Genomic DNA, 26345 nt, shown 5'->3' with positions numbered 1-26345 from the left:
AGCTCTACTGCTTTTAAACAGTTCAGACACTGCGCAGGTTCTAAAGATTCCTCCAATGCTGCCTCACTTACTGAGGACGAGGTAATCATGTTTGGGAGGATGCCAATTATTTTATTTTTAATGGAATCAATTTTATTTATGAAGAATCCCATAAAATCATTACTGCTAAGAGCTAAGGGAATGGATGGATCAAAAGAGCTGTGGCTCTGGGTAAGTTTGGCAACTGTACTGAAGAGAAATCTAGGATTATTCTTATTCTCCTCAATTAATGATGAAAAATATGCTGCTCTAACTTTGCGAAGGGTCTTGTTGTACAACAATAGACTGTTCTTCCAGATTAGGTAGGATTCCTCTTGGTGTGTAGAGCGCCATTTTCTCTCCAATTTCCTAACATTGTGCTTCAAGGAACGCAGCTCTGAATTAAACCAAGGAGCCAGCTTCCTGTGAATAATCACCTTCTTTTTCAAGGGAGCTACATTGTCTAATGCAGAACGCAATGACAAAGTCATACCGTTTACAAAGACATCTATTTGTGAATTGGAAGAAACAACATTGCTGCCATCTACAGGGCATTTCTGCAATACGGAGGATATTAAAAAGGGGACAGACTCTTTAAGTTTTGATACAGCATTATCCGATAAAGATCTACTATAATGGAACCCTCTTTTGGGGGTGGAGAACTCAGTTAGATTAAACTCAAATGTTATTAAAAAATGATCAGATAGGACAGGGTTGTGAGGAAATACTGTTAATTCTTCACAATCAATGCCATATGTCAGCACAAGGTCTAAAGTATGGAGCCAAGAGTGCGTCGGTTTATGCACATTTTGAGCAAAACCAATTGAATCTAGGATAGTTTTAAAGGCTACACTAAGGTTATCACATTCTGTGTCAACATAGATGTTAAAATCACCCACTATAATAGCCTTATCAGTATTTAACACCAAATCAGATAAGAAATCTGACAACTCATCCAAAAACTGAGTGTAAGGGCCTGGTGGACGATACAAAACAACAAACAGAAGAGGTTTTATTGCTTTGCAGTTTGGATGAGGGAAACTGAGGGTTAAATGTTCCACAGTCCTCTTCACAGTTTCAGCTCCCTTCCCTCCATAAACCTCCATAAACTACAACTAGAACAAAAGACTGCAGCTTGCATCATTACATCATCTTCTTCACACCTGAACTTCACTGGCTCCCTGTCACATTCAGTATAAATTAATCCTATGATCATACAAGGTCAACCACAGCCTCGACAATGCAGGACATTAACAACACTATGATGTCATATATTTTAGTTTAACACAGATCACACATTACAATAATCACTCTCTGCTTTGCCAGTTATTGCTCAACAATTAATTATCACAGCTGATGAGTTTATAAAAAGGCATTATTTAGCTTTTTTGAAGTTTAATAAAACTGTTAAATCCTAGCCCAGTGACTGGAGACTGAAGCCCACAACCCCCACGACCCTGTGTGACGTTGAGCTGCTTTTCCCCATCAGATACGGCTTGACGTCACATTACTGGTTGTGCTTTAGGGAAAAGCCGGTATAGAAAATTCATGAAGGGTGGGATGTTAAAATTTTTAAGAAGTTTAATAAAATTGATCATGGTTTATCAAAAAAAACATAACTTGCTTTTAAATATGAATGGTTTTTAATTAGCAAAATGTGATTTCTAATTAGATTCCATATTATGTAGCTTATGTTGCCCTGAGCATAGGTAGGTCAGGGCAACATAAGCTACTCTAGTTATAAGCTTTGTCAAAAAGGAAAAGTTTTAAGATTAGTCTTAAAAGTAGACAGGGTGTCTGCCTCATGGACCAAAACTGGGAGTTTGTTCCACAGGAGAGGAGCCAGATAGCTAAAGGATCTGCCTCCCATTCTACTTTTAGAGACTCTAGGAACCACCAGCAGACCTGCAGTCTGTGAGCGAAGTGTTCTGTTAGGAACATACGGGGTAATCAGAGCTCTGATAATAATAATAATAATAATAATAATAATAATAATAATAATAATTGAACTTTATTGATCTCACAATGGAGAAATTCACTTCTGCATCTTGTTCGTTTTCACAACGAACATTCATGTAGGTGTAGGTGGCTGGGGGATTTCCTCGGGGTCGTCTCTCCTCTTTCCTCGGGGGGTTGCAGATTTCCTGTGATGGCCCCTCTCAGGCGCACTGCTTTTGGGGGGCATTACAGAAAATGTAATACACTGCATTTGCTATCAAGTACAGAAAGTTAGGCCCAAACAACATTAAATGAACTGTTTTTTTGAAAGTTACTTGATTTATAGAAATGCATCCTGTTTTGTGAACTCATCAAAAACTATAAAACAAAGTAGGGCTCACTCAAAGCTTAGTGAAGGCCCCGGTTTGGGCATTGCATGGTTAATTTACTCAAGGAGTAAGGCCCTGGTACATCTCTGGTTACGCACAACAAACCCCAAGCAAGAAGAAAGGCAGGAATGTAAATGCAACATATTTGGGGTGAACTGTTTAAAATGTGCACACAAACACAAACACAGCAGCGGCCTGTCAGAGAAAAAACTGAACTCACCACGTGACTTCAAAAGGCCCGTCTTCTGCTCTTCTTCCGTGCGAAATCATTAATGAGCTCCTCAAAGTCCGCCCCTTGTTTCCAAAACGTTTTATGTGTTCGTCCAAAAAAGGGTCAAACGTGGCCAGCAACTCCAAGATGCCCAGATAATTCCCGTTGTGCACTGAGCCCAGGGTTTCATTTTCTCCCCTGAATGCGAGCCCACGCTCTGACAGAAATTTTATTACAGCCACAATTCTCCTCAATACTTCTTTCCAGTAATTCGCCTCATCTTTAAGTTGATCCTGCAGCCCTGCGTCGATCCCACGAACCTGGGTGCGTGCGAGCCAAGTAAGCACAGCCTGTCTGTGGGGCTGGCCCGCTTCGTGCATCTCCACTCGGTCAACTGAATGTTTCCAATCAGAAAATCCGTGCGTGAAAGCGGACGAATCATTACTGAATAGTTTGCAAAAAAAACAAAACACATTTCCAGTAGATGGGGAGTAAGACAGCCATTCTCTTGCCACCTTCTCTCCATTTCTGAGCGAGCGACGGAACAATGTTTTGCTCAGACATCGCTTTTGATTTTTATAGCTCCTTTCAGAAGCCGAAAAATCGGCATCTTTATGTTGACATTGTGTGGGGGCTTCAATTCCCCTTCCGACCCAATAGCTTCGCATCTCCTCATTAACTTCTCCCCAGCATGCAATATCTGTTGATATATCTATTTTCTCCACTGCCTCAGAATCAACAGGCTCATCTGCTACGTTACCCACTGGTTCTTCTCCATCCCTTGTTGTTTCCTCAGAGGTTGTAGCAGTAGCACTATTGCTAGCAGGGCTAGTTGGGCTGGTTAGTTGGCTAGAACTAGCGGTGGCTGGCTGCTGTCCATCAGTTGCATCTTGGCTGGAGGTAGCCGCTACAGCAGGCTGACTACTCCACAGGTTGGTTAATTTGGGTGTTTTCTGTAATAATTCTTTGGCTCTTTCCTTTTTTATTTCTACTAATTTTCGTTTTTTTTGCTCCGCTGTCCTGTTTTCTATGGCTCGACATTTTCGCTCGTTTTCGTTTTCTTTTCTTATATTAATTTTTGTCATTTGACATTCCGCGACCGGAGGCCCCCCCTAGCGGCGATGCCCGGGGCTGCAGCCCGTTCAGCCCATTCTGTAGAGACGGCCCAGCTCAGGGCAGATGCTCTTCCCCTTCTTTTGGTTGGCACTCTGCTAGTGGGGGGAGGGGAGGGAGGGGGAGTAGTGACTTACCCAGCCTGGATGTCTACTGTCGAATGTATGGTGAGATGTTTGAATGTTAGTGTTGGGGAGGGGTTAAGTCTACGGGTGTGGGGGGGGGGGGGGGGGGGGGGGGTGGACGTTCTGGTGGGCTTGTGTCTGGCCCCCTGTCCTGGTCCTGGTCCTGGTCCGTGTAGTCTCCCGGTGTGGGTTTCGCCTGGGAGGTGGGGTTTGGGATGGCTCGTGCGGGCTGGCTGGCCAGGGTTCCCTATCTTATTAATTAATTTGTTTATTTATTTTTATTTCTGGTCCTGGTGGATGGTTGGCTGGGGGGCCCTGAGCCCTCTCCCCGGCCCCCGGGCTATGGTGGTGCCGCTGGAAGGGCCCCTTTCTCCGGGTGGGGCTTTCGGGGAGCGGGGGTGCCTTTTGGAGTCAGTAGGGGAGCTGTCTCCCTGGGTTGGCTCCCCAGTCCTTAGCTCCCCATCCCCAGACTCCTCCCTCTGCCTGCTCCATCACGCCGCCACACATATAGGTCCTTGGGGAGGGGGCGTTACTGGAGGTTGCCACTTTCTGGTGACGTCCCTCTCCCCAATTTTATCATGCGTTTTAGACACTTTCACTTCAAACAATTTTCACAACAAACATTCATGTAGGTGTAGGTGGCTGGGGGATTTCCTCGGGGTCGTCTCTCCTCTTTCCTCGGGGGGTTGCAGATTTCCTGTGATGGCCCCTCTCAGGCGCACTGCTTTTGGGGGCCCCTTTGGGAGTCCGGGGTTATGGGTCCCCTGATCCCTGCCTCTGTGCTTGGGGAAGGTGGGTCTTTGGTTCTCCACAACCACTATCGAGCTATTTCCTTCTGTATAATTTTCACCTAAACTAGTGCATTCTCACAAACTCCCACAGGTGCTGGGTCCCAGGTATTAAATGTTCACTTATATACAGAAAGCCTATAATTTATTTATTTATTTTCTTTCACTTTCTTTTTTCAGGTATCACATTACACATGTCAGCTTAAATAATAATACATATGATTTAGCAATGGTATCAAGGTGTTACTCGGTTGTATCTGTTGCTTTATGTCTGTTGGTTGTGCTGTTCTTTTTGCGTCTCTTTCCAGGTGATGGAGCAGACAGAGGATGTTTTCTCATTCTCTTCCTTTTATCTCTTCTTTCTTTCACCTCTTCTCTTTCTTTTTTTTCTCTTCTTGCTCTTTACTCTCCTACTTTCCCATTGTACTGTCCATATAATTTGAAATTCTCCCTGCAGGAATCACAATAAAGCTATTTACATGCACAAATCAAGCGGAGCATTATGGTGAAAGCTATTTGCTCCACTTGTGAAAGCAAAATCTGTTGAGCTCTATTTGGTATTAAGACATCAATTCTTATTGCCACATTGCTAGACAGGACACTGGGAAAAAAAAAGAAAGAAATGCTTTTAAGTTCTGACAAGACAAAAGTTGTCCTCTTTGGACCAGAATCCTTAAAAAATAAGCTTCTTAAATAGTCACTTAATCTGGATGGCATTAATTTGGCCTCTGGAAACAAAGTAAAAAAACATTGATGCTATTTTTGACCAAGACATGCCATTTAAATCCCATATTAAACAGGTTTCCAGAGCTTCCTTTTTTCACCTCCTGGATATTGCTAGAATGATGCCAACCCCTCCCTGGGCTGCCACCTTACCGTGGTGGAGGGGTTTGAGTGTCCCAATGACCCGAGGAGCTATACTGTCAGGGGCTTTATGCCCCTAGTAGGGTCACCCAAGGCAGACAGGTCCTAGTTAAGGGACCAGACAAAGAGCAGCCCAAAACCCCCTTATGATGAATACAATAAATGGACGTTGTGTTCCCTCGCCCGGACGCGGGTCACTGGGGCCCCACTCTGGAGCCAGGACTGAAGGTGGGGCACGTTGGCGAGCGCCTGGTGGCCGGGCTTTCGCCCATGGAGCCCGGCCGGGCTCAGCCCAAAGAGGTAACATGAGTCCCCCTTCCGATGGGCTCACCACCTGTTGGAGGGGCCAAAGGGGTCGGTGCATTGTACAACGGGTGGCAGTCGAGGGTGGGGACTTTGGCGTTCCGATCCTCAGCTGCAGAAGCTGGCTCTTGGGGTGTGGAATGTCACCTCTCTGGTGGAGAAGGAGCCTGAGCTAGTGCGCGAGGTTGAGAGGTTCCGGCTAGAGATAGTCAGACTCATCTTGACGCATGGCTCTGGCTCTGGAACCAGTCTCCTTGAGAGGGGTTGGACATTCTTCCACTCTGGAGTTGCTCCTGGTGAGAGGCGCCGAGCTGGATTGGGCATACTTGTTGCCCTTCATCTCGGTGCCTGTACGTTGGGGTTAACCCCGGGGAACGAGGGTGGCCTCCCTCCGCATACGTGTGGGGGGACGGGTTCTGACTGTTGTTTGTGCGTATGCACAGAACAGCAGCTCAGATTACCCACCCTTTTTGGAGTCCTTGGAAGGGGTACTGGAGAGTGCCCCTCCTGTGGACTCCCTCACTTTGCTTGGGGACTCACGTGGGCAATGACAGTGAGACCTGGAAAGGCGTGGTTGGGAGGAATGGCCCACCTGATCTGAACTCGAGTAGTGTTCTGTTGTTGGACTTCTGTGCTCGTCATGGATTGTCCATCACGAACACCATGTTCAAGCTTAAGGGTGTCCACATGTGCTCTTGGCACCAGGACACCCTGGGCTGTAGTTTAATGATCGACTTTGTTGTTGTTTCATCTGATCTGGGGCCGCATGTCTTGGACACTTGGGTGAAGAGAGGGGCGGAGCTCTCCACTGACCACTACCTGGTGGTGAGCGTGCTCCGATGGTGGGGCAGGAAGCCGGTCAGACCTGGCAAACGTATTGTGAGGGTTTGCTGGGAACGTCTGGTGGAGTCCCCTGTTAGACGGAGCTTTAACTCCCACCTCCGGGAGAGCTTTGAACACATCCCGAGGGAGGCGGGGGACATTGAGTCTGAGTGGACCATGTTCTGCGCCTCTATTGTCGAGGCGGCTAGTTGGAGCTGTGGCCACAAAGTTGTCGGTGCATGTCGTGGCAGCAACCCTCGAACACGCTGGTGGACAACAGCGGTAAGGGAAGCCGTCAAGCTGAAGGAGTCCTATCGGGCTTTATAGGCCTGTTGGACTCCGGAAGCAGCTGATGTGTACCGGCAGTCAGAGCAGCAGGCGGCTCAGCTGGTGGCCGAGGCAAAAACTCAGGCGTGGGAAGAGTTCGGAGAGGCCATGGAAAAAGACTTGCGTATGGCTTCGAAGCGATTCTTGTCCGCTATCAGGTGTCTCAGGAGGGGGGAAGCAGTGCAGTACCAACACTGTTTACAGTGGGGGTGGTGTGCTGCTGACCTCGACTTGGGACGTCGTGCGTCGGTCGGCGTAATACTTCGAAGACTTCCTTAATCCCACCAAAACGTCTTCCGTTGCGGAAGCAGAGCCTGAGGACTCTGGGTCAGATTCTCCCATCTCTGGTGCTGAAGTCGACAAGGTTGTTAAAAAGCTCCTCGGTGGCAAGGCCCCGGGGGTAGATGAGATTCGTCCTGACTACCTTAAGGCTCTGGATGTTGTGGGGCTGTGTTGGTTAACGCGGCTCTGCAGCATTACGTGGACATCGGGGGCAGTTCCCCTGGATTGACAAACTGGGGTGGTGGTCCCCCTATTTAAAAAAGGGGGACTGGAGGGTGTGTTCCAACTACAGAGGAATCACACTCTTAAGCGTCCCTGGTAAGGTCTATTCTGGGGTTCTGGAAAGGAGGGTCCGTCGGATAGTCGAATCTCGGATTCAGGAAAAACAGTGTGGTTTTCGTCCTGGCCGTGGAACACTGGATCAGCTCTATACCCTCAGCAGGATCCTGGAGGGGGCATGGGAGTTTGCCCAACCAGTCTGCATGTGCTTTGTGGATCTGGAGAAGGCATTCGACCGTGTCCCTCGGCGGGTCCTGTGGGGGGTATTCCGGGAGTATGGAGTACCGGGCCCTTTAATAAGGGCTGTCAGGTCTCTGTATGACTGGTGTTAGAGTCTGGTCCGCATAGCCGGCAGTAAGTCGGACTTGTTTCCGGTGAGAGTTGGACTCCGCCAAGGTTGTCACTGTTATGCCAGAAGCTGTTTGAATATGATTATTATTATTAATTATAGTTTGGTATTATAATTTTTAATAATAGGTAATTCAAACTCAAATAGTAGCTATAACAAAATATGTCTCAAATGGTGGTGATACCAGGCTATAAGCTTGTAGTAATTTATAACACTAATACATTTATTAATAAGCTGTTATGGACTCATTTATGCTGGAACAGGAGGCCTGATCGGCTTCTGGTCGATGAGATTTATCCAGCAGCGTTGATGACTCAAATTATAACTGCAATTAGTGTTTAAACCCTTACTCCTTATCACCATCCAGTGATTGTGTCTCTGTATTAATGTCAGATGTTAACTTAAAAAGCGGTAACTCTATATTCTGAAAAACCATGCAACTCTGAATTGTAATGAACACAAACAATTACTCTTCCACAAGTTGTTGTTTTTATTGAACCAAAAGCAATTCTCTGTTACAGTAATTCTCTCATTCAACAACCCTGGAAACTCTACTCACTACTAAACTAAACATGCAAAACATATGTGAAAATAAAGGTCAAAAATGGATTCAAATAAGAGGTAGCAAATCTTAGTTCACTCAGTTGTTCAAACATCACATTCAAGACGTCGGCACTGACGCAGCAGCATTAAAAGACAAACAGCTTTGAGAATCGAGCTGGATGCTTCAATGTTTTCCAACAAGCTAGCTACAGCTTAGCTATGCTGCACCTTCCCAAGATGGCGACTATGACAACGTGTGACCCCTACGCATCACCTTGCGTGATACGTAAAATGGGAGGTCTTAATGACGTAATCAACGCTTACGCTGATGTAGGGTGGCACCTTGATTAAGAGGCGGCCTGAATGAGAAATTCAAGGGAAGAGAGCGAACCGAGGTTCACAACGAGATTTAACTGATAAGAGGACAGGAAAGATAGAAACGGGGAAAAAGGAAAAATCGGCTCTCGGCGGAGACACTTATAAAAACCACAAATCAACACAGCCAAAATGACTTACAAAGGGCATGCACATACATCAAAAATATTCAGCAGTAAACAAGCATTAAACTAAAATCCTAAATCTTCCCAGGCACTAAAATAATATCACCTTATGGGTGAAAAGAGAAATAAAAAAAAGGGAAATCTTTACTCTGACGTTGCCTCAGCAGGGTCCCGGTTTCGGGTCCGCGTATCTGGTCTCAGCAGCTCCGGCGGTCGGTCCTTCGGTCAGTGAGGAAACGGGAGGAAAATCCCTTCGTCTCTGGGCGTTTTGGGTGCTTTGTTCGGCCACAACGAAAGCGTGGTCCCTTTTACGATCACTGGGAGATAAGGCGGCTCTCAGTCTTTGATCAAAGGGAATTCAAAAGTACTTTTTAAAGTCGACCTCCTGTTCAACACAGGGATGGTTTTGCTCGGAAAATCCTCGGCCCAGCGAGAAAATCGAGCATGTGGCACGTGGGGGGAATCCCATGGAGTGAAACAGCTGTCTGTCTTCCCAGCCTGGCAGTGTGCCAAAGAGGAAGGCAGAATGCAGCGTGCGGCTGCATTCTGCCTATATATACTTATCATCATAGCAACGTAATGTCGTTCCGTCGTTAGGGTCGGTGGCCATTTTGGGCTGTGTTGTATGATGGGAGTTGGTGGCCATTTTGACCACCTTGCATCCTAGGAAATGCAGTCTGTCATGTCCCAAACTAATGCAGTCTGTCACGTCCTGAACTGGCGTAACATCACTGATTCTGTTCATAACTTTTATGGACAGAATTTCTAGGCGCAGCCAAGGTGTTGAGGGGATCCGTTACGGTGGCCTTAGGATTGCGTCTCTGCTATTCGCGGATGATGTGGTCCTATTGGCTTCATCAGGGCATGATCTACAGCTCTCACTAGAGCAGTTCGCAGCCGAGTGCGAAGCGGCCGGGATGAGAATCAGTGCCTCCAAATCTGAGACCATGGTCTTGAGCCAGAAAAGGGTAGAGTGCCTTCTCCGGGTTGAGGAGGATGTGTTACCCCTAGTGGAGGAGTTCAAGTATCTTGGCGTCTTGTTCACGAATGAGGGGAAGATGGAGCGGGAAATCAACAGGTGGATTGGTGTGGCGTCTGCTGTGAAGCGGGCGTTGTGGTGAAGAGAGAGCTGAGCCAAAAGGCGAAGCTCTCGATTTACCGGTCGATCTACGTTCCTACCCTCATCTATGGTCATGAGCTTTGTGTCGTTTGGGCTGGAGAGACTATGTTTCTTGGCTGGCCTGGGAACGCCTTGGGATTCCCCCGGAGGAGCTGGCTGAAGTGGCTGGGGAGAGGGACGTCTGGGCCTCCCTACTGAAGCTGTTACCCCTGCGACCCGACCCCGGATAAACGGAAGACGATGGATGGATGGATGGATGGATAGATGGATGGATAGAAGGAAGGAATGTTGCCAAATTAGAAATATTCTGTCCAGGAATGACACTAAAAACTAGTCCTTAATATCAGGAATTCCACAAAATGCTCTCAATTGATCCAAAATGGTTCAGTAAGAGTTCATTATATTTCTCCTCTTTTAGCTTCCCTTCATTGACTTCCTGTTAAATCAAAAATAACATTTAAAATTCTCCGTCTCACCTATAAAGCCCTTGATAATCAATCTCCTTCATATATCAGAGATCTTATTGCCCCACATGTTCCTTACAGAACACAGAACACACTCACACTGCAGATCTACTGGTTCTTCCTAGCATGTCTAAAAGCACAATTGGATGCAGATCCTTTTGCTATCAGGCTCCTCTCCTGTCGAACCAACTCACAGTTTTGGTCTGTTAGCCAGACACCCTGTCTATTTTCAAGACTAGGTTTAAAAATTTTCCTTTTTTATAAAGCTTATAGTTAGAGTTGCTTAGGTTATCCTGAGCTATCTCTGTAGTTATGCTGCTATAAGTTTAAATTGCTGGAAGACATCGAGATCTATTTTTCTCACTCTGCTGAGTTCTCTTACTGTTCTCTAGTTATTTCAACTTTTAAACTTATGTTCTCTCAGTCTTTTTTGTCTTTGTAGTCGGTGCACCTTGACTGGCTTCTGGTTGCTTTGACAACATCCCGGGGTGCATCTGACATTACCACATAACAGAAATGATTCCAGTATCAATGTGTACTTTTGTGCTTTTTTGTGTTTCTGCTGTGTCTTCTCTAACCCCCAGTCGGTTCTGCTGTAGGTTTTTCCTTCCTGTTTAAAGGGATTTCTCCTCTCTGTCATGGCTTTTAGGTGTGTCGGGAGACAAAAAGCAGTTAAACGTGTTTATTGAAGACTCAGGGGTACACGGAGATGTTATGCTCATAGAATGAGCAGCCGAATGACCGAGATGTTGGGATTGGAAAACACTGTGGGAAGAAAGGAACAGATTAAACGTGGTCAAGTGCGGGAATCTAGATCTGTGGCGTGATACTTACCGCCAGGTATGAGTAACATATCCGGGGGGAGTGGAGTGGAAGAACGGACTCAGTAAAGCTCATTCTCTTGGTAGAGCTAGGTGACTGAGTGACAGATGAGCCAGCAGGAGAAACAGAGGCAGGTAGCCCGAGCCGCACCACTGCAGGAAGCAGGGAACAGAAAGCAGCCATAGGAACCAGGGTGAATCCAGGAAGGGGGAACTGATGTGCGGCTTGGTAAGACCAAGGGGGCTCAAGGGGAATGCCAGAGCAAAATCTGAGCGGCGAGGATTCAGGAACTTGGGTTGAGACTTCAGCGCTCGGAGGTGCGGCCAGTGAGTAATCCAGAGCTCAGAGCGAACACAACGGTTTAACACTCCGGTGTCCTTCAGCTGACTGCGCCCTGTTTTTAAGCTCCAAGCCGGAGCTGCCGAAACGAGCTGCAGGTGCTCACCACGCCCACCTGTCAACTACGATCACTTGTGATAGGAAAAGAGAAGAGAGCAGACAGTGCAGTCTAATGAATCCTGACACTCTCTACTGTTGCCTCATGTATGCTTAGTATAAGGGATTGCCTCAAAGCCATTGACAATGCAGACGACTGTTCACTGTGGCTTTACGCTCTTTCAGGATGAGTGAATGCTGCTTGTCAAGACTGCAATCTGCCGAACACATTCTTCAACAGGTTCAGTTCAGGAACAAGCTCAGCATCCTCCACTCCTGCCAACAACCAGTCATCACAACCTCCTTTGACAAAACACTTCCCTATCAAATCTCAGGTGTTTTATCTTCTGCTTGAGCCATTGACCTTTCAGCTTCTACATGTTTGCTCTCAGCAGAAGATGGTGCTTCTCCCTTTGCCTCCCCCTTCCACTTTTCTGTTTCTAGAAGTCAAGTGAAGCGGCAGCTTGAGAGATTGAACCAGAATAAGGCTGCATGTCCAGATGGTGTCTACCCCAGAGTCCCGAAGGCCTTTGCAGAACAGCTCTCTGGGATTATACAGCAGCTCTTCAACCTTAGTCTGACCAAAGAGAAAGTTCCAGTGTTGTGGAAGACCGAAGAACCTCACCTATCTGTCCTCAATGACTTTAGACCTGTTGTCCTGACATCCCACATCATGAAGGTCCTAGAGAGACGCCTGTTGACCCACCTGAATAAGCTAACAAGCAGCTATCAGGACCCCTTGCAGCTTCCTTATCGTTATGAAGTTGGAGTTGAAGATACCATCATACACTTGCTTCAACAAACCCACTGTCATTTAGACAAGGCAGACAGCACTATGAGGATCATGTTCTTTGATTACTCCAGACAAATATCTCATTCTGAAGATGGATAAAACAAAGGAGATGATTGTACATTTCAGGAGAAACAGGAACAGGACCTACATAATTACTATAGCAGGAGAAGAAATGGAGGTGGTGGAGGAGTATAAATACCTACAACAAACTGGACTGGAGACGTAACTGTGGAGGTGTCTACAAGAAGGGACAAAGCAGACTGTACTTCCCGAGGAAGATTAGATCCTTCAGTGTTTGCAGCAAGATGCTGCAAATCTTCTATAAGTCTGTTGTGGAGAGTGTGATCTCCTCTGCCATCGTCTGTTAAGTTAGCAGCAACTGACTTAAAGAAGCTCAACAAGTCTATAAAGAAGGCCAGCTCTGTTCTAGGGACTCCCCTAGAACCTCTGGAGATAACTTTGCAAATAGGGAGTCTTCATAAAATAAGAACATTATGGACAACCCTAAGCATCCTCTTAATCAGACTGTTGTGTCTTCAGTCAGAGGCTTCCTCAGAACATTAGTATCTACAACTCTTTGAAGAAACTCCTGTAACATAAGTTACACCAGCATTTAGTATCCTTTTGGGATTAATAAAGTATTATTGAATTGAATTTACTCACTGGATTATGTGATTTCCGACACTAAAATGCTTTATTGAGGTCTTGTACAGCGCTGCATCCGGCAGGGAAATTGTCACGACCGAGCAAATCCCTGGTTAAAAACTGACCACCCTTGGTGCTGCCTTCTCATAGTGTTCTAAAGTTCAGAAAGTTAGGTTTGAACTTCTTCAAATCAAGTTAAATACTTGCATAGAAATAGCTTATTGAGGTGTAGGACTGGACGATATAGAAAAAAAGCGTATCGATAAAAATAAAAATGCATATTGATTGATATTGATAATTATTGAAAATATTTAAAACCATATTTTATGTGCAGCTCTGCCTGGATATTTTATGATATTGCTAAATGATTTAATTTTAATAAAGAACACAAACACAGAATTCCAATACAATTTTTATTTAACCAACTTTTTTAACCATAATAGAATTTTTTTTTAAAGAAAAATAACTGAAGAGACCTGAGTTGTGTTATTAAATACCGACAAAGAATAAACTAAAGTGACCAGTAAAATGACCAAAATAAATATACCAATACCATTTTATCACAAAGAAGGGAGCCCAGTTTAGCTGCTATACCTGCTTTGTTTTGGAAGAAGCTCTGTAAGGTTTCTCCGAAGATGACGCGGAGCGGCGCGGGGCTAAAACGGCTCGCGCTGCTGCGGGTGTGAGCGGCTTACTTGATGAAACAAGTTGGTTGCGTTACCAGACTTTGTTTTTACCGGTTCCTTGCAAGTTTTACAAATCACTGTGGTTTATTTCTGTCAGACTGGCAAACTAGTAAAACCCCGTTTTGGGACCGTTTTCTCCGCCTCTCCTTGCTGCAACATATTCACGTGCTCTGTGTTGTGGTTTGAGAGGGCGGCGCTTTGTGACGGCGTGCCTGGGTCCGCGATTACGATTGGTCGAGAGGAAGTAGCGACTGTAGCATCAACTAATATGATAGGTTGAAAAGAAGGAAGGAAAACTGTCTATCGAAGTTTTATCGACCCTGCTTTTTCCTATCGCGCCACACGTCTATCGATTGATATATATTGTCATTGAATTATCGTCCATCCCTATTGAGATGCACATGACACACTAAAGACTCTTTGTGGGAGCGCCACAGTTGTAATTATTCACTGCTGTCCCAAATTCCACTTAGGAGCTACAGCAGTTCAAATTAAAATGAATAGTGCACCTACATAACAGAAATTGGTGGCTAAAATACTTTATGTGTCCAAAACAAAACTCTCTGTGCTCTCAGCTAATAAAATTTCCCAGTGATCATCTGATTCTTGAGCTCTCTGTCTCTCCCTGCAGACGCTGGGTGTTGCAACACATCCTGGATCAGTTTTCCTCTGTGGCCCAGACGACAGAGCAGCCAGTTGAATCAGAGCATCCTGATGCAGAACGGACCCTGCTTTTGAGTAATCATCTGAACAGATTAATTCACCAAGAGATGAAGGTGTGCTCTGATGCTGCTTGCCGCTACCCTAGTAATTATAACGCCTGGTCACACCGGATCTGGGTACTGCAGCACATGGCCAAGGGCAACATAAAGGTTTGATCAACACATTATTAGATATTATTACATTACATAACATTGCATTTCCTTTTGTTAATGTTTCTTGTGTTTATCTTCAAAGCAATATTTTTATTGTCAAGGCTTGTAAGGGTCAATCTAGAGCACATCTTGGAAGTAACTACTTCTATATTACTAGTCTCATATAGGGCTGGTTGTTAAAAACCTAACACAGTCTATCCTATTTGGATTCTTTTGGTCACACTTTGACTAAATTTCGATTCTATATTGACTTAGATGATTCAATATTGATTTTTTTTTAAAGAAATATACAAAATTTTCAAGAGTACCTCTCTTTAGTTACATTTTTATTTATATTTTGGCCACATGAACAGCCGCTGTATACCAGGGCATGTATTATTTTTGAGCAATTAAAAATCGATATGGAGTAAAAAAGTAAAAACATAATACGGTACAACACAAGTAAAGTGCATGGAAACCTAAATTATTCTCCTTTCCTGGGATAATTATCAACTTTTTTGAACAGTAACACATCTGAAAATAATCCTACTTAATTGTCGTTTCGTTGCTTCTTTGGATGCATTCTTGCTGTGTGGTGCAGCTTGAAGAGAACTGTTTGTCAAGCTAATAACAGCTAGCGTTAGCTTATGTTGTACAGGAAATTTATAGCTGGGTTGATGCAAGTTCCAAAGCTTTAATGACCTTTCTATATTGCTCTCAAACATTTTTGTCATACTGTTCCATGTCATACTGCTCTTTAAAAATTAGCGTAACAGTTTAATTTCAGTGTAATTTCAAAGACTTTCAGCACATTATTCTGGCAAGAACACTGTGTACACTAGCTATAATCTTATCACTCTCCAGGATTTTATCATTTTCATCTATAGTAGCAGACAGAATGTTTTAAATGTGTTGCAGCACTTTCCTGGAGAGATTTCTTTATCTTTATCTCTGTGTGTATATCTTATGTGGACCTAGGTAATGTTGCTCATGACATCAGTGATTTACAGGCAATGTTCTGCTGATAAATGACATGATTAGATAGAGCCACAGCACAGTATCACACATCTCTGTTAAAGGTGAGGACCCAACTGGTAGAGATGAGGGTTTTCGATTCCGAAGAGAAGGTGTTAAATGTGTGCAGCAAGTCATTTAGCGAAACATTTCTGGTTGTACTCCTATTGTACTAAAAATTAACTTAAGCCAGATATGCTAAAAATCCAGGAGATTATGTATCTTTATACATAGTTATGTTTTGAAAGATTCCTCTGTTTCTTCCTTAAGGCCCCAGTGTGTAAGAATTTTACACTGGAAGTACAAAAGACCTTGCTGTTAAGTGTGTAATAACTAGTTCAAAAGTACTAAACATGTCCTCAAAATATTTGGTACCAAGGTACTGCTAAAGGCTACAGTCATTGCGTGACATGGTTTTTGCCACTGTTACGAAGTCTGCTAGTAAATTATGTGAGTTGTGTTTTTTTAACTCATTTATGAACATGCAGGTGCTTATTTGGGGTCAGTATAAGCGACTATCAACATGAGTAATAATAATAATAATAATAATATGTATTATTATTATACATTTTATTTGAAAAGCACTTTCATAACACTCGACACTGCAAAATGAAAACCAAACAAATGGCAATACAACAACAAAGCATCAATAGTCTAATACAAATACAAAATAAAACATTTATAGAGAGTAGGCAGCTTTAACAATGTATGTTTTGAGGTGACTTTTAAAATGGGCGCAGGGAGTCACATTGCGGAAGTCAGGAGGCAGTTGCTTCCAGAGCTGGGAGCATAATAGGAAAAAGCTTTGCCACGCAGAGGCAGATAGAGGGGACAGACAGATAAGCGGAAGAAGAAGACCTGAAAGAGCAAGAGGGGTGTGTGAATATGGAGAAATCTGACAAAGGAGGAGAGGCAAGGTTTTGGCTGGCCTTGAAAGTAAGGAGGAGTAACTTAAAGTGGACCCTGAATTGGATGTGAAGCCAGTGTAGCTGTTGTAGAACAGGCGTAATTTGTTGGAAAAAGGAAGTTTGGGTGATGATCCGGGCAGCAATATTCTGAACCATCTGAAGGATTTTCTGTGGGAGACTGTAGAGGAGAGAGTTACAATTGTCAAGACGGGAGGTGACTAGGCTATGAATAAGGACAGAGGTGGAGTGGGGACAGAAGGAAGGATGGAGGTGGTTTATGGAGCAAAGGTGGAAATAAAGGTAAGTGAAGATGAGACAGACTTTTTACCTGGAAAGAAAGAGAGATTGAGTAACTGTCAATAGTTAAAGAAAAGTTATTTGCTTTAGAGGGTTGAATTGGTACTAATTAGAAGAATTTTTGTTTTATCAGAATGTAGTTTCCGAACATTTGCAGTGAACCAGGAGTTAATAGCAAAAAGGCAAGAGGAGAGGTGAGAGGGGGTTAATGGTGATGGTTGGCAGGATAGGAAAGGCTGGGTGTTATCGGTATAGCAGTGAAACTTGATATTAAAGTGGTGAAGGACAGAGCCCTGGGGGACACCAGAAGTAACAGGAGAATGCAGGAGAATGAGTGGAATGGAAGGCTTTCAATTTAATGAACTGTGGTCAGTTAGGTATGAACAGAACGAGGAGAAGGTTGTACCTGTTATGCTGATAGAAGAAAGTATCTGGAAGAGGAGGAGAGAGTGTGAAATGGTATTGAACGCTGCACTCAGATCAAGAAGTATTAGAAGGGAGAGAAGGTTGGAGTCAGCAGCCAAGAGAAGATCATTGGTGATTTTAATTAAAGGTGCATAGCCATGTTATTTTACTTTTTAATTATATATACATCAGTAGCTCACTTTGGTTGCAAACAAAGTTTTTATGAAAGATTATCACGTCCTGCTGGTATATTAGTCGTTATTTTGGTGTGTTATTCTTTGTTTATGCTCAATTTGTTAGTAAATAAAGCCTTTCATGTTTACAATTTTAAATGTAAGTACGTACTGCACATGTGCAGCACGGGTTAAAGCAAGGAAGCAGCTAAAGGCTATTAGCGTCTCCAGGCGAAACAACAAAGACTGTTCCAAGATCTAGTGGGGAAAAAGCAAAAAAAAAAAAAGACTCAAAGAGGGAAAACACTGGAATTTCGCTGGGTATACAGTAATACTGTTGGTGTTCACCGAAGCAGACACTAAAGCTGCCAACGCTCAGATGTGACCGCAGAGTTGAGTGACGTGAGTAAATGTTCTGATATTAGGCTGTTAGATTGTTTTATTTAATCAATAACGGTTGGTCTTCGATTATGCCGAGCTTCTGCTTTACTGTGAGGTATTTCAGAGGTTTAGGCTTGATCTGGCATTATTTAATTATGATTTATTAAGCAAACCAGCATTATGATAGTTCTGCAATACTGTTGCTAGATGATGCCACGTCTGTTTATGTCTGCTAATCGCACTTGGCGCTGGGGCTATATTTATCCACAAAAAGGACCATCAAAACATTATCAGGATGGAGGCTCGGTATATATAACCTTATTTTATCATGATCACTGTTTTTGGTCTTTTTTAAGTATATACTGTGGCTATATACCTTAAGCTGCCATTTTTCTGAGTCTCCTGCAACATTCTGTGGAAAGGTGCTGACAGAATATTCCAGAATTCTTCATGAAATTCATCTGGACCCGAAGCCTTGTTATTGGGCATCCTTTTGAGAGCTTCCTGAATTTCAGGGGTGAATCTAGGGTCATCGTTTGACTATCTGATAATTTAGGAAGTGTTATTTTATCCAGAAATGTATAAATTTCATTATCTGATGGGTTTACCTGTGACGTGTGTAAAGCTTTTTAAAAATCTCCGAAGGTGGTGTTTATTTATGGCCTGTACTGATACGAAATTTACCCTACAGGGGACAAAGAGATTCTATTCAGTTGAATACTTTCAGGATCATATAATGTATTCCCAGTTCTGTTTGTAACTGCAAATATATATATATATATATTTTTTTTTCGTTATTCTGAGCTGAGTTGCTAAATAGCGTTCTGATTTATTGCCATGTTCAAAGTTTTCTACTTGAAGTCTTTGTATGAAAAATGATTTTGCTTTTTATTATTTGTTGGATTCAAATTTTTCTTTGTGGCTTTTACCCAGCTTTCCCACTTCCTGGGAGACTTCTAATAACTTGATGGTTTCTTCTAATTTTTTTTATGAGATGAGAATGAAATTATTTTCTCATCACTGCTATCACTGCCTCCCAAAAGATGCTGAAGTCCCTATATATACATATGAAGCCCACTCTTCTTTAAACTATTCAATACATACTTCTTCTTTAAGCAACAATGAATTAAATCTTCAGCTTTTGTTTTATGGGATTACTTTTTTTAAATTAGGGTTAGAGAGACAGGAGCATGATCACTGACAGTTATAGGACAGCAGGCTTTTCAGGACCATGAAGCTCATTTTTATGTTTGTACAAAAATCGGTGTAGACACAGCAACGATGTAAAAAAGTGGTTGATGTGGGAAAATGCGGCTCCAAAGCGTTTTTAGGATTTTGCACATTCGCTACTCCCGAATAAATTGTTCCTGTGGAAAAACCGTAACAGTTATCCACAAAATTCCTTTTTTGTGAGTGCCAGAAGGGTTGGGACATTCATGTGTGAAAGTCTCATGCCTGTACATAAAACGGTTTAGCTCCATAGGAAATTAATGGGGGAGGTTTCGGGTTTGTGTCGGTCTGAGGTGATTTGCGAAAAATCTATAAATGCCACACCAATGAGGGTTACATTTCCCGAATCCTGACAAAAATACCTACGTTTTGATGTAAAATTTGTCTACATAGAGTGAAAATTGAGCGAGTAAGGTCAAGTTGTTCCGAGTTTGAAATCTTTAAAAAAGCTAGAGTGGCCCACTCTAGCGGTTGGAGAATTCCGTCATTGACTTTCATTGTAAACGATGATTTCGCTGATTTTTGGACATGAGCTTTGAGGAGTAACTGTGAAGAGACGATAAAAGATATCCAAATCCCGTTTTCACTTCTGAGTAGTTCACAGATATATCTACAATCTGGAAGTTGAACGGTGTTCGTAGGTGAAAGCATGGCGACAGTACAACGTTGAAAATGGTCATTTTGAGGCTTTTTTGAGGCTTTCTCTCTACCCGACTCTACCCGAAAAAAGTAGTAGCACATCTCGTGATCGAGCCGCACGTTTTGATAACTGCATTGTGGGGGTGCACGCTATGGTTCGGGCCGCATTAATCGTGACGGAAGAATAATATAAGAAGTTTAATAAAGAGTCCGTTTAGAGGTGGATAGTAATAGGCCCTGCCCATGCATTGCACATGCAAGGCAGGCGCCTAACTAGAAAAATTTCTGAAGAAATTTAGCAAGGCGCCTGCCTCTTGGTGCGTACTGTACCGTCAAAAAAACTAATAGGAAGTGACACTGCGAATTTCAGGTTCCTACGGTCTTCACAGCCCTCGCAGCGGCCGTTGAAAGGTGCCATGTTAAGTCAATGGACCTCCTAGGAGCCTCTTGCTAGCAGCGTTGTCATGGAGACTCACTGACAGCTGCAGCCCTCTCTGTCTGTAAAGGCAGAAGAACCCTGGCTAAGCAGAAGTTGGTAGGACCTTCCTAAAGCTACTTCTGGTTAGCAACATGCTAGCCGTTAGCCGCTAGCATGGTTGTGTTCAGTATCACCGGGTGATGTTACTCTGTTAGTTTGGTTGAAATCCTGTACTGAGAAGTGCCTAAAAAGGGAGAAAATCCTAAAATTCACCAAATCTGTCAAGCAGAAGTTTGTACAAGCTTCCTAGAGCTACTTCCAGTTAGCAACATGCTAAACGTTAGCCGCTAACATGGTTGTGTTTGGTATCACTGGGTGTGTGTACTCTGTTAGTTTGATCCAAATCCTGTACTGGGATGAGCCTCAAATAGGGAGAAAAAACGTTGTTTATAACGTTGCCATGGTAACTCAAAATGGCGGGTGGTACAAAAAAATACTTCATGGGATCAGCACACATGTTTTAATATACACACTGTGGGGATTATAATACAGAACTCTAAGTCTCCCACACCGGGAATAGATCCCACAACCTCTTGCATTCAAAGCCTGCACTTTCCATCTGAGCTATACAGTAGCGCCATATGTGGGCATGCTTTATTGGGACCATAAGGGGTTTGGTCCCCCATTGAAAAGCATTGGATGTTTTTTACACCTCATAGCTTGCAGATGCTTTATGCGACGTAGCCCAAATTTCTTGTGGAGCTTTCTCTCTAAAGGAAGAACAGACTCTGTGAAGCAGAAGTTGGTGAGACCTTCCTAGAGCTACTTCCGGTTAGCAACATGCTAACTGTTAGCCGCTAACAAGGTTGTGTTCAGTACCACCGGGTGATTGTACTCTGTCAGTTTGGTCCAAATCCTGTACTGGGAAGTGCCTCAAATAGGGGTGCCAATACTTAATGTCACCAAACGTGACCAAAGTTCATGGGTCAGATTGGCCTCCTTTAGCAACTCAGCCTCACCACATCTGGGCCCGGAACTCAACATTTGACCAAAAATGGTGTGTAGTGCCATTTCCCACATGTGGGTGGTGCTGTATTGGCCAATTGGGTCGTGTCTGGTTATCATGCCAGGTCCTGGTGGAAGCAAAGGCCCAATAGGAAAGCATGTGAAATCCCAAATGGGACAGAAAAGTGACACATGCCTGAAAGTCACATGAAAATTTTAAAATGTTAAGAGGAAGTGGCTGTGCGAATTTCAGACTTCTACATTAATCACAGCCGCTGCAGCGGGCGTCGAAAGTTGCCATTGTATCTCAATGGAGCGTCTCCCTCTGGCCCTCAGAGTTCCGTCGTCATGGAAACTCACTCACATACCTGCAGTCTACAGAAGTGCAGAGACTTTGCTCACAATAAGTGCCATTGGATTATAATGGAGAACTTTGCCCCGAACAACGCTCGATATCTCTTCATCCGTAAATGGTAGAGACGTAATTTTTTCTGCGTTTAGTTCGTAACGGATAGGGGAAGAAGAAAAGCTATCGTTTTTTTGCCAGAAAAAGTTTAATAAAGGCGTAAAAAATTGTGATCTAAATAATAACATTCGTTCTAACCATGAAAACACACTTGAATTACATTAGCAATGGCCTGATTCGAAGACACGTAGCGGGAGCTACGTCAGTTAGCTCCATGTGTTTAAAAACACCATGTAACACATTACGTAAACACTCTAAATAAACCATTTAACTTTCCCTGTGTGTTTCTCTGCCAAACCTGCGGGTGCCTCGTGTAAGTTCGGTTCACTTTGGCCATCCAAGGGAGAGCAGTGGTCCAGGAGAATGTTGGTAATTTCAGCAGCGGGCTAGCGGCCATGAGCTAGCTGAAAAGTGGTCGGTGTAGGTCGGTCCAAGGTCCTGCATGCAGTCTAACCTGGTTGTACCCAAGTGCCGGCATGCAGCAGGCGATTTAATTTTGCCCTCAGCTTGCGAAAGTGGGTCCTGTGCCGACTTTTTCGGCTCCGTCTGGAGTTTGTTTCCTGCAACAACTTAGGAAGATGGTAAATTGCTTGTACTTGTATAGCGCTTAAACTAATCTTGACAACCTCCAAAGCGCTTCACACTACAGTTTAGTAATTCACCCATTCACACCCTGACGGTGATGAGCTATGTTAGTAGCTACAGCTTCTGCCCTGGGGCAGGCTGACAGAGAAGAGACTGCCATACACTGGCCCCACCAGGCCATTGTTACTGAATGAAGAGACGGCGGTGATGAAGTTCCAGCACTTTTATTGAGAAACAGAGCAGAAATCACATAGATGGAAAGTAATTGCACCCCACGCTCCCGCTGCAGTCTGCGTCTGCCCTGTCTCTGCCCTGTCTCGCTTTCGGCTCTCCCTAATACTGCACAGTGGCCTTGGCATGAGACAAAACAAAGACAGTCTATCCTAGACAGTCAGTATCCCTCACCTCAGCTACAGTATTTGGCCTTTCTACTCAGCAAACAGTGGATTTCATACACAGACATCAGCTGTGTCTCAATTCGCAGGCTGCGTCCTTCGAAGGACCCAGCCTACACAGCCTTAGGAGGACCCAGCCATCGGAGGATGCTTCGGAGGATCCTCAACCGTTGGTAAATGGGACGGTCTAGCCTTTGGAGCACTTCCTGGTTGCGACACACGTCATCACATCTACCCCAAGCCCGGGAAAAACAGCGCCAGATGACAAAAAAAATGGATATGGAAATTTTTATTTTATTTTTTTTAATTTACTTGTTATTGGAGGAGGAGAGTCTGTTTAGACGGCTTCGGCGGCAGCAAAACCGGCGACGAATGTTTCTCAGGCTGGGAGATCGCAGTGGAGAGGTAACATTTACCTGCTATTATTTTCACCCAGGGGCCTGCTCATGATCATAATATACCAGTTATTAAACAAACGCTTGTCAGCAAATTGACGAATATGTTTGAATATAAAATGTTATATTTATTTGTAAGACTTGATATAAACTTATGTTTGTAACTTTAGTAATTTGAATTGAATAGTTAAATGTTTACAAACCCTGTAAATAACTGACTTAAATCACTACTTTCACTATCACTAAAAAAGCGCGCAAAGCACCTCGGGAAATCTTATGGCAGGCGAGGCCACTAAGGATGGTAGCGGTGCATCCTCAGAATTTGGGGAAAAGGAGGACGCATTCGAAGGCTGCATTTTAAGCATCCTCAGAATTTTTGCCAAATGGGACAGCCTCCGCGCATCGTTGTGACGTCACTGGCTTTAAAATGCGTCCTTCGAAGGACGCAGCCTGCGAATTGAGACACAGCCCATCATGTCTCCTGGCCTCCTATGTCCGAGTGGCGTAAGGCCATAGTGACTTCAGAATAATAGTTTTATAACATTCCACCCTCTTGATCACAGAGATTACGTTTTATCTGTGTGATCACACACAAAACAAGATGACCCATCACATAAATATGTGAACAAAACCCAAAGGAACCATTTCTGTAAACTCATAATGTGGGACCTAAATGGTTTCCTGTATTGTCATTGAAACATACATTACAATGAAATTTGCTCTCTGCATTTATCTCATCCCCTTGGGGAGCAGTGAGATGCCATGTGCGGCGCCCGGGGAGCAATCGGGGGTTAAGGGTCTTGCTCAGGGACCCAGAGTGCAGGCGCTGGGGATTGAACAGGGTACTTGCATCCTTCTCTGAGTGCAAGCGCGCTGCTCTCACCACTAGGCCAACACTCCCCCAAATAGAGTTAGGCCTGTTTTAGGTTCCTACGCATGCATTATTTTAATTTTACATTAGACTAGTTAAGCTAAACCTGTTCAGTAACCACGGTCAAATCCGTCTACTCTATCCCCCACCCTGTTAAAACCCCTTACTTGGTCCTCCATTCTCCATTCCCATGGATACATATCCATCACTTTTATACCTTACTAATCCAGGAGTACCAGTGTGGGACATCAGAGGGCAGGCAGGGCCTTAACATACCAGAAAAACTCATCCTTTCTAAAATATGCTAAAAACTGATGTGACCCCAGGTGAAATTCCACTCTCGGCCAATCTGAGCAAGAAATCCCTGTATTGAAACTCTTACCATTACCAGCTAATATTAGGATCTTTAGAACCAATCAAATCCTGGTTCTTCTTATATCAAATCAAAAGATTGCAAAAACCCTAGGTCTTGGTGTGTGTCTGAAGCAAACAGTTTCCATTCTTTATCATAAAACCATATTGATCAACATAATGCAACATCACAGTGTAGATGTCATAACACAGAAAATCAGACATGTAAGTCAGTGGAACAGAGCAGTTAAAAAAAAGTAACACAGTATGAGAAGAGTCAGAACGTCAAGATCGCAAAGTTAAGAAAGCCTTCAGGCCATTCAGGGCGCGTAGGGTTCTTCAGGCAACTCCTCCCATTGAAGAATATGAAATCAGAGTTCTCTGGCTTCTTCATCCCCACTCCTCTTCTTGTTTCCCACTTGCAGGCGGGACGATTGAGCTGTATGGTAATAAGTGTTAATTTCTCCATGATAAAATGCTCCATGAAGATGGTTGGCAGACACAAGGCTTTGTCCTCTGTCCAGAAACAGAAACAAATGTGTATTTAGTGTTCTTATCAAACTCCCATTCATGTGTCATTTATGAAAAAACATCCCCAAGCACTTTCACATTCAAAATATTCCAGTGCACAATTATTTATCTCCCAAAATTCTGCAATTTAATTCATAATTGAAGAGTAATATTTAAGTTCAAATGTATTTGCAGTAGTTTTCCAGTAATTCTTAACAGAATGCATCCAATGTGTGTCTTAACTTTTATTGAATTAACTTCAGCTTGACTTGCATAAAACCTTTCTCCATCTCTCTCTCTTTTTTAAGGGAAGTGCTGCTTTAAGAAACGATGTGCAAATCTGCACAGAGGAGACAAAATATTTATACCATGCTGGTATCTGTTTAAGAATGCTCTTTTGAAAACGTTCAAACATTGTTAAAAAAACAAAGCTACTCAAGCAAATCAGAATTAGTTCGCAGTTAAATCCTAAAAGAAAGTAAACCTTTCATGTGATTATTTGCATTTTTTAAAATTAGGTTTAAGGACTTTGGATAATAGGTTCTTGAGTGAACGCGACTCTGCGTCCCTATTTGTCTAGGTCTTTGTAATTGGATCTATGTGTTTTGAGGGGGGACCTGGTTAAGGACGGGGGCAGGTTTCCTCTGATGCTTTCTCTTTTCGGCAAACCCAAAAACCAAAACCCCCTAGAGTCAGTGTTAGGCTTCAGGTAATCGCTGTGGGACCACCTCTTCTTCTCCCTGGTTCCACCAGCTGTGACAATTGTACAACAGCTCCAAACCACAGCAGCTTGTCCTGGGTGTCTCCACACCCCCCTGTGTGTGACAGGTCTCTCATTGTAAGCCCAGGATCTCACCTTATATCCCATTCAAGCTTCTAGCTTCTGCTTCTAGCTGTTTGTTCTGCTAACTCCTGACAATCATGTTTAGAGGCGTCATATGGGAGTGGAAGTAAGGTGGCAGTATTTAAAGTAGTGCACCTTTCAATAGTTAGATGAGGCTGAGAGAGCAGTGTTGCCATACAGGAAAGATGTCTAGCAGGAGAAAGAAAGGTCATATTGGTCTGGAGCAACAAGGCTGAAACCGCGTGTGGAATTCTCAAAATCAAAGGATGGAATAAAACGATGTTAGAGCTGCTTTCATCAGCCATAGAGCCTGCAACACTGTGCGCATGCAACACTGTCTAATTTCGAGGAGAAATAAGCATGATCATTTCATTTTGTCTCCATGCTGTTGTACCAGGACATAAAATGCCATTTACAGTCTACCATTTGATTAAAAGTTTTGTTTTAGTCTGGTAGAACTAAGGCCATACTGGAAACAAGACTTTGTTTGAGAGCACAGAAAGCAGCCTCTGCTTCCTGTGTCCAAGTCAAAGGTGAGGTCATTTTCAGCTCCTGCTCATACATAAGTTCCTGAAGAGGAGACGTTATCTCAGCATAATTTGGCATACAGGTCCTACAATAATTAGTGAGGCCTGAAAATGACATCATTTGTTTTTTAGTTGGTGTTTAGGTGCTTGTAATATTGCTACTTTTCTGTCCTCTAGGAAGGTTCTTCCTAACCTGACACAAGCCAGACGCATGTCGCTCCGCCTAGCTCCACTCACATACATCTGGGACACCGGCATAGG

General features: G+C 43.6%; 1 protein-coding gene across 4 annotated transcripts in view; it reads left to right on the top strand.

Moving 5' to 3' along the window:
• The window catches only part of ptar1 (protein prenyltransferase alpha subunit repeat containing 1), a 124344-nt gene that overhangs the window by 49896 nt on the left and 48103 nt on the right, over positions 1-26345 (top strand). For all 4 annotated transcript variants that reach the window (XM_012857676.3, XM_021313616.2, XM_036131027.1 and 1 more), the window contains exon 5: positions 14448-14688. In XM_012857676.3, the coding sequence (XP_012713130.1) occupies positions 14448-14688 (241 nt within the window). The remainder of the gene's footprint in view (positions 1-14447; positions 14689-26345) is intronic.

Source organism: Fundulus heteroclitus, unplaced genomic scaffold (assembly GCF_011125445.2).
Source record: "Fundulus heteroclitus isolate FHET01 unplaced genomic scaffold, MU-UCD_Fhet_4.1 scaffold_40, whole genome shotgun sequence".
Taxonomy (NCBI): Eukaryota; Metazoa; Chordata; class Actinopteri; order Cyprinodontiformes; family Fundulidae; genus Fundulus; species Fundulus heteroclitus.
This window is presented reverse-complemented; position numbering and strand designations above follow the sequence as displayed.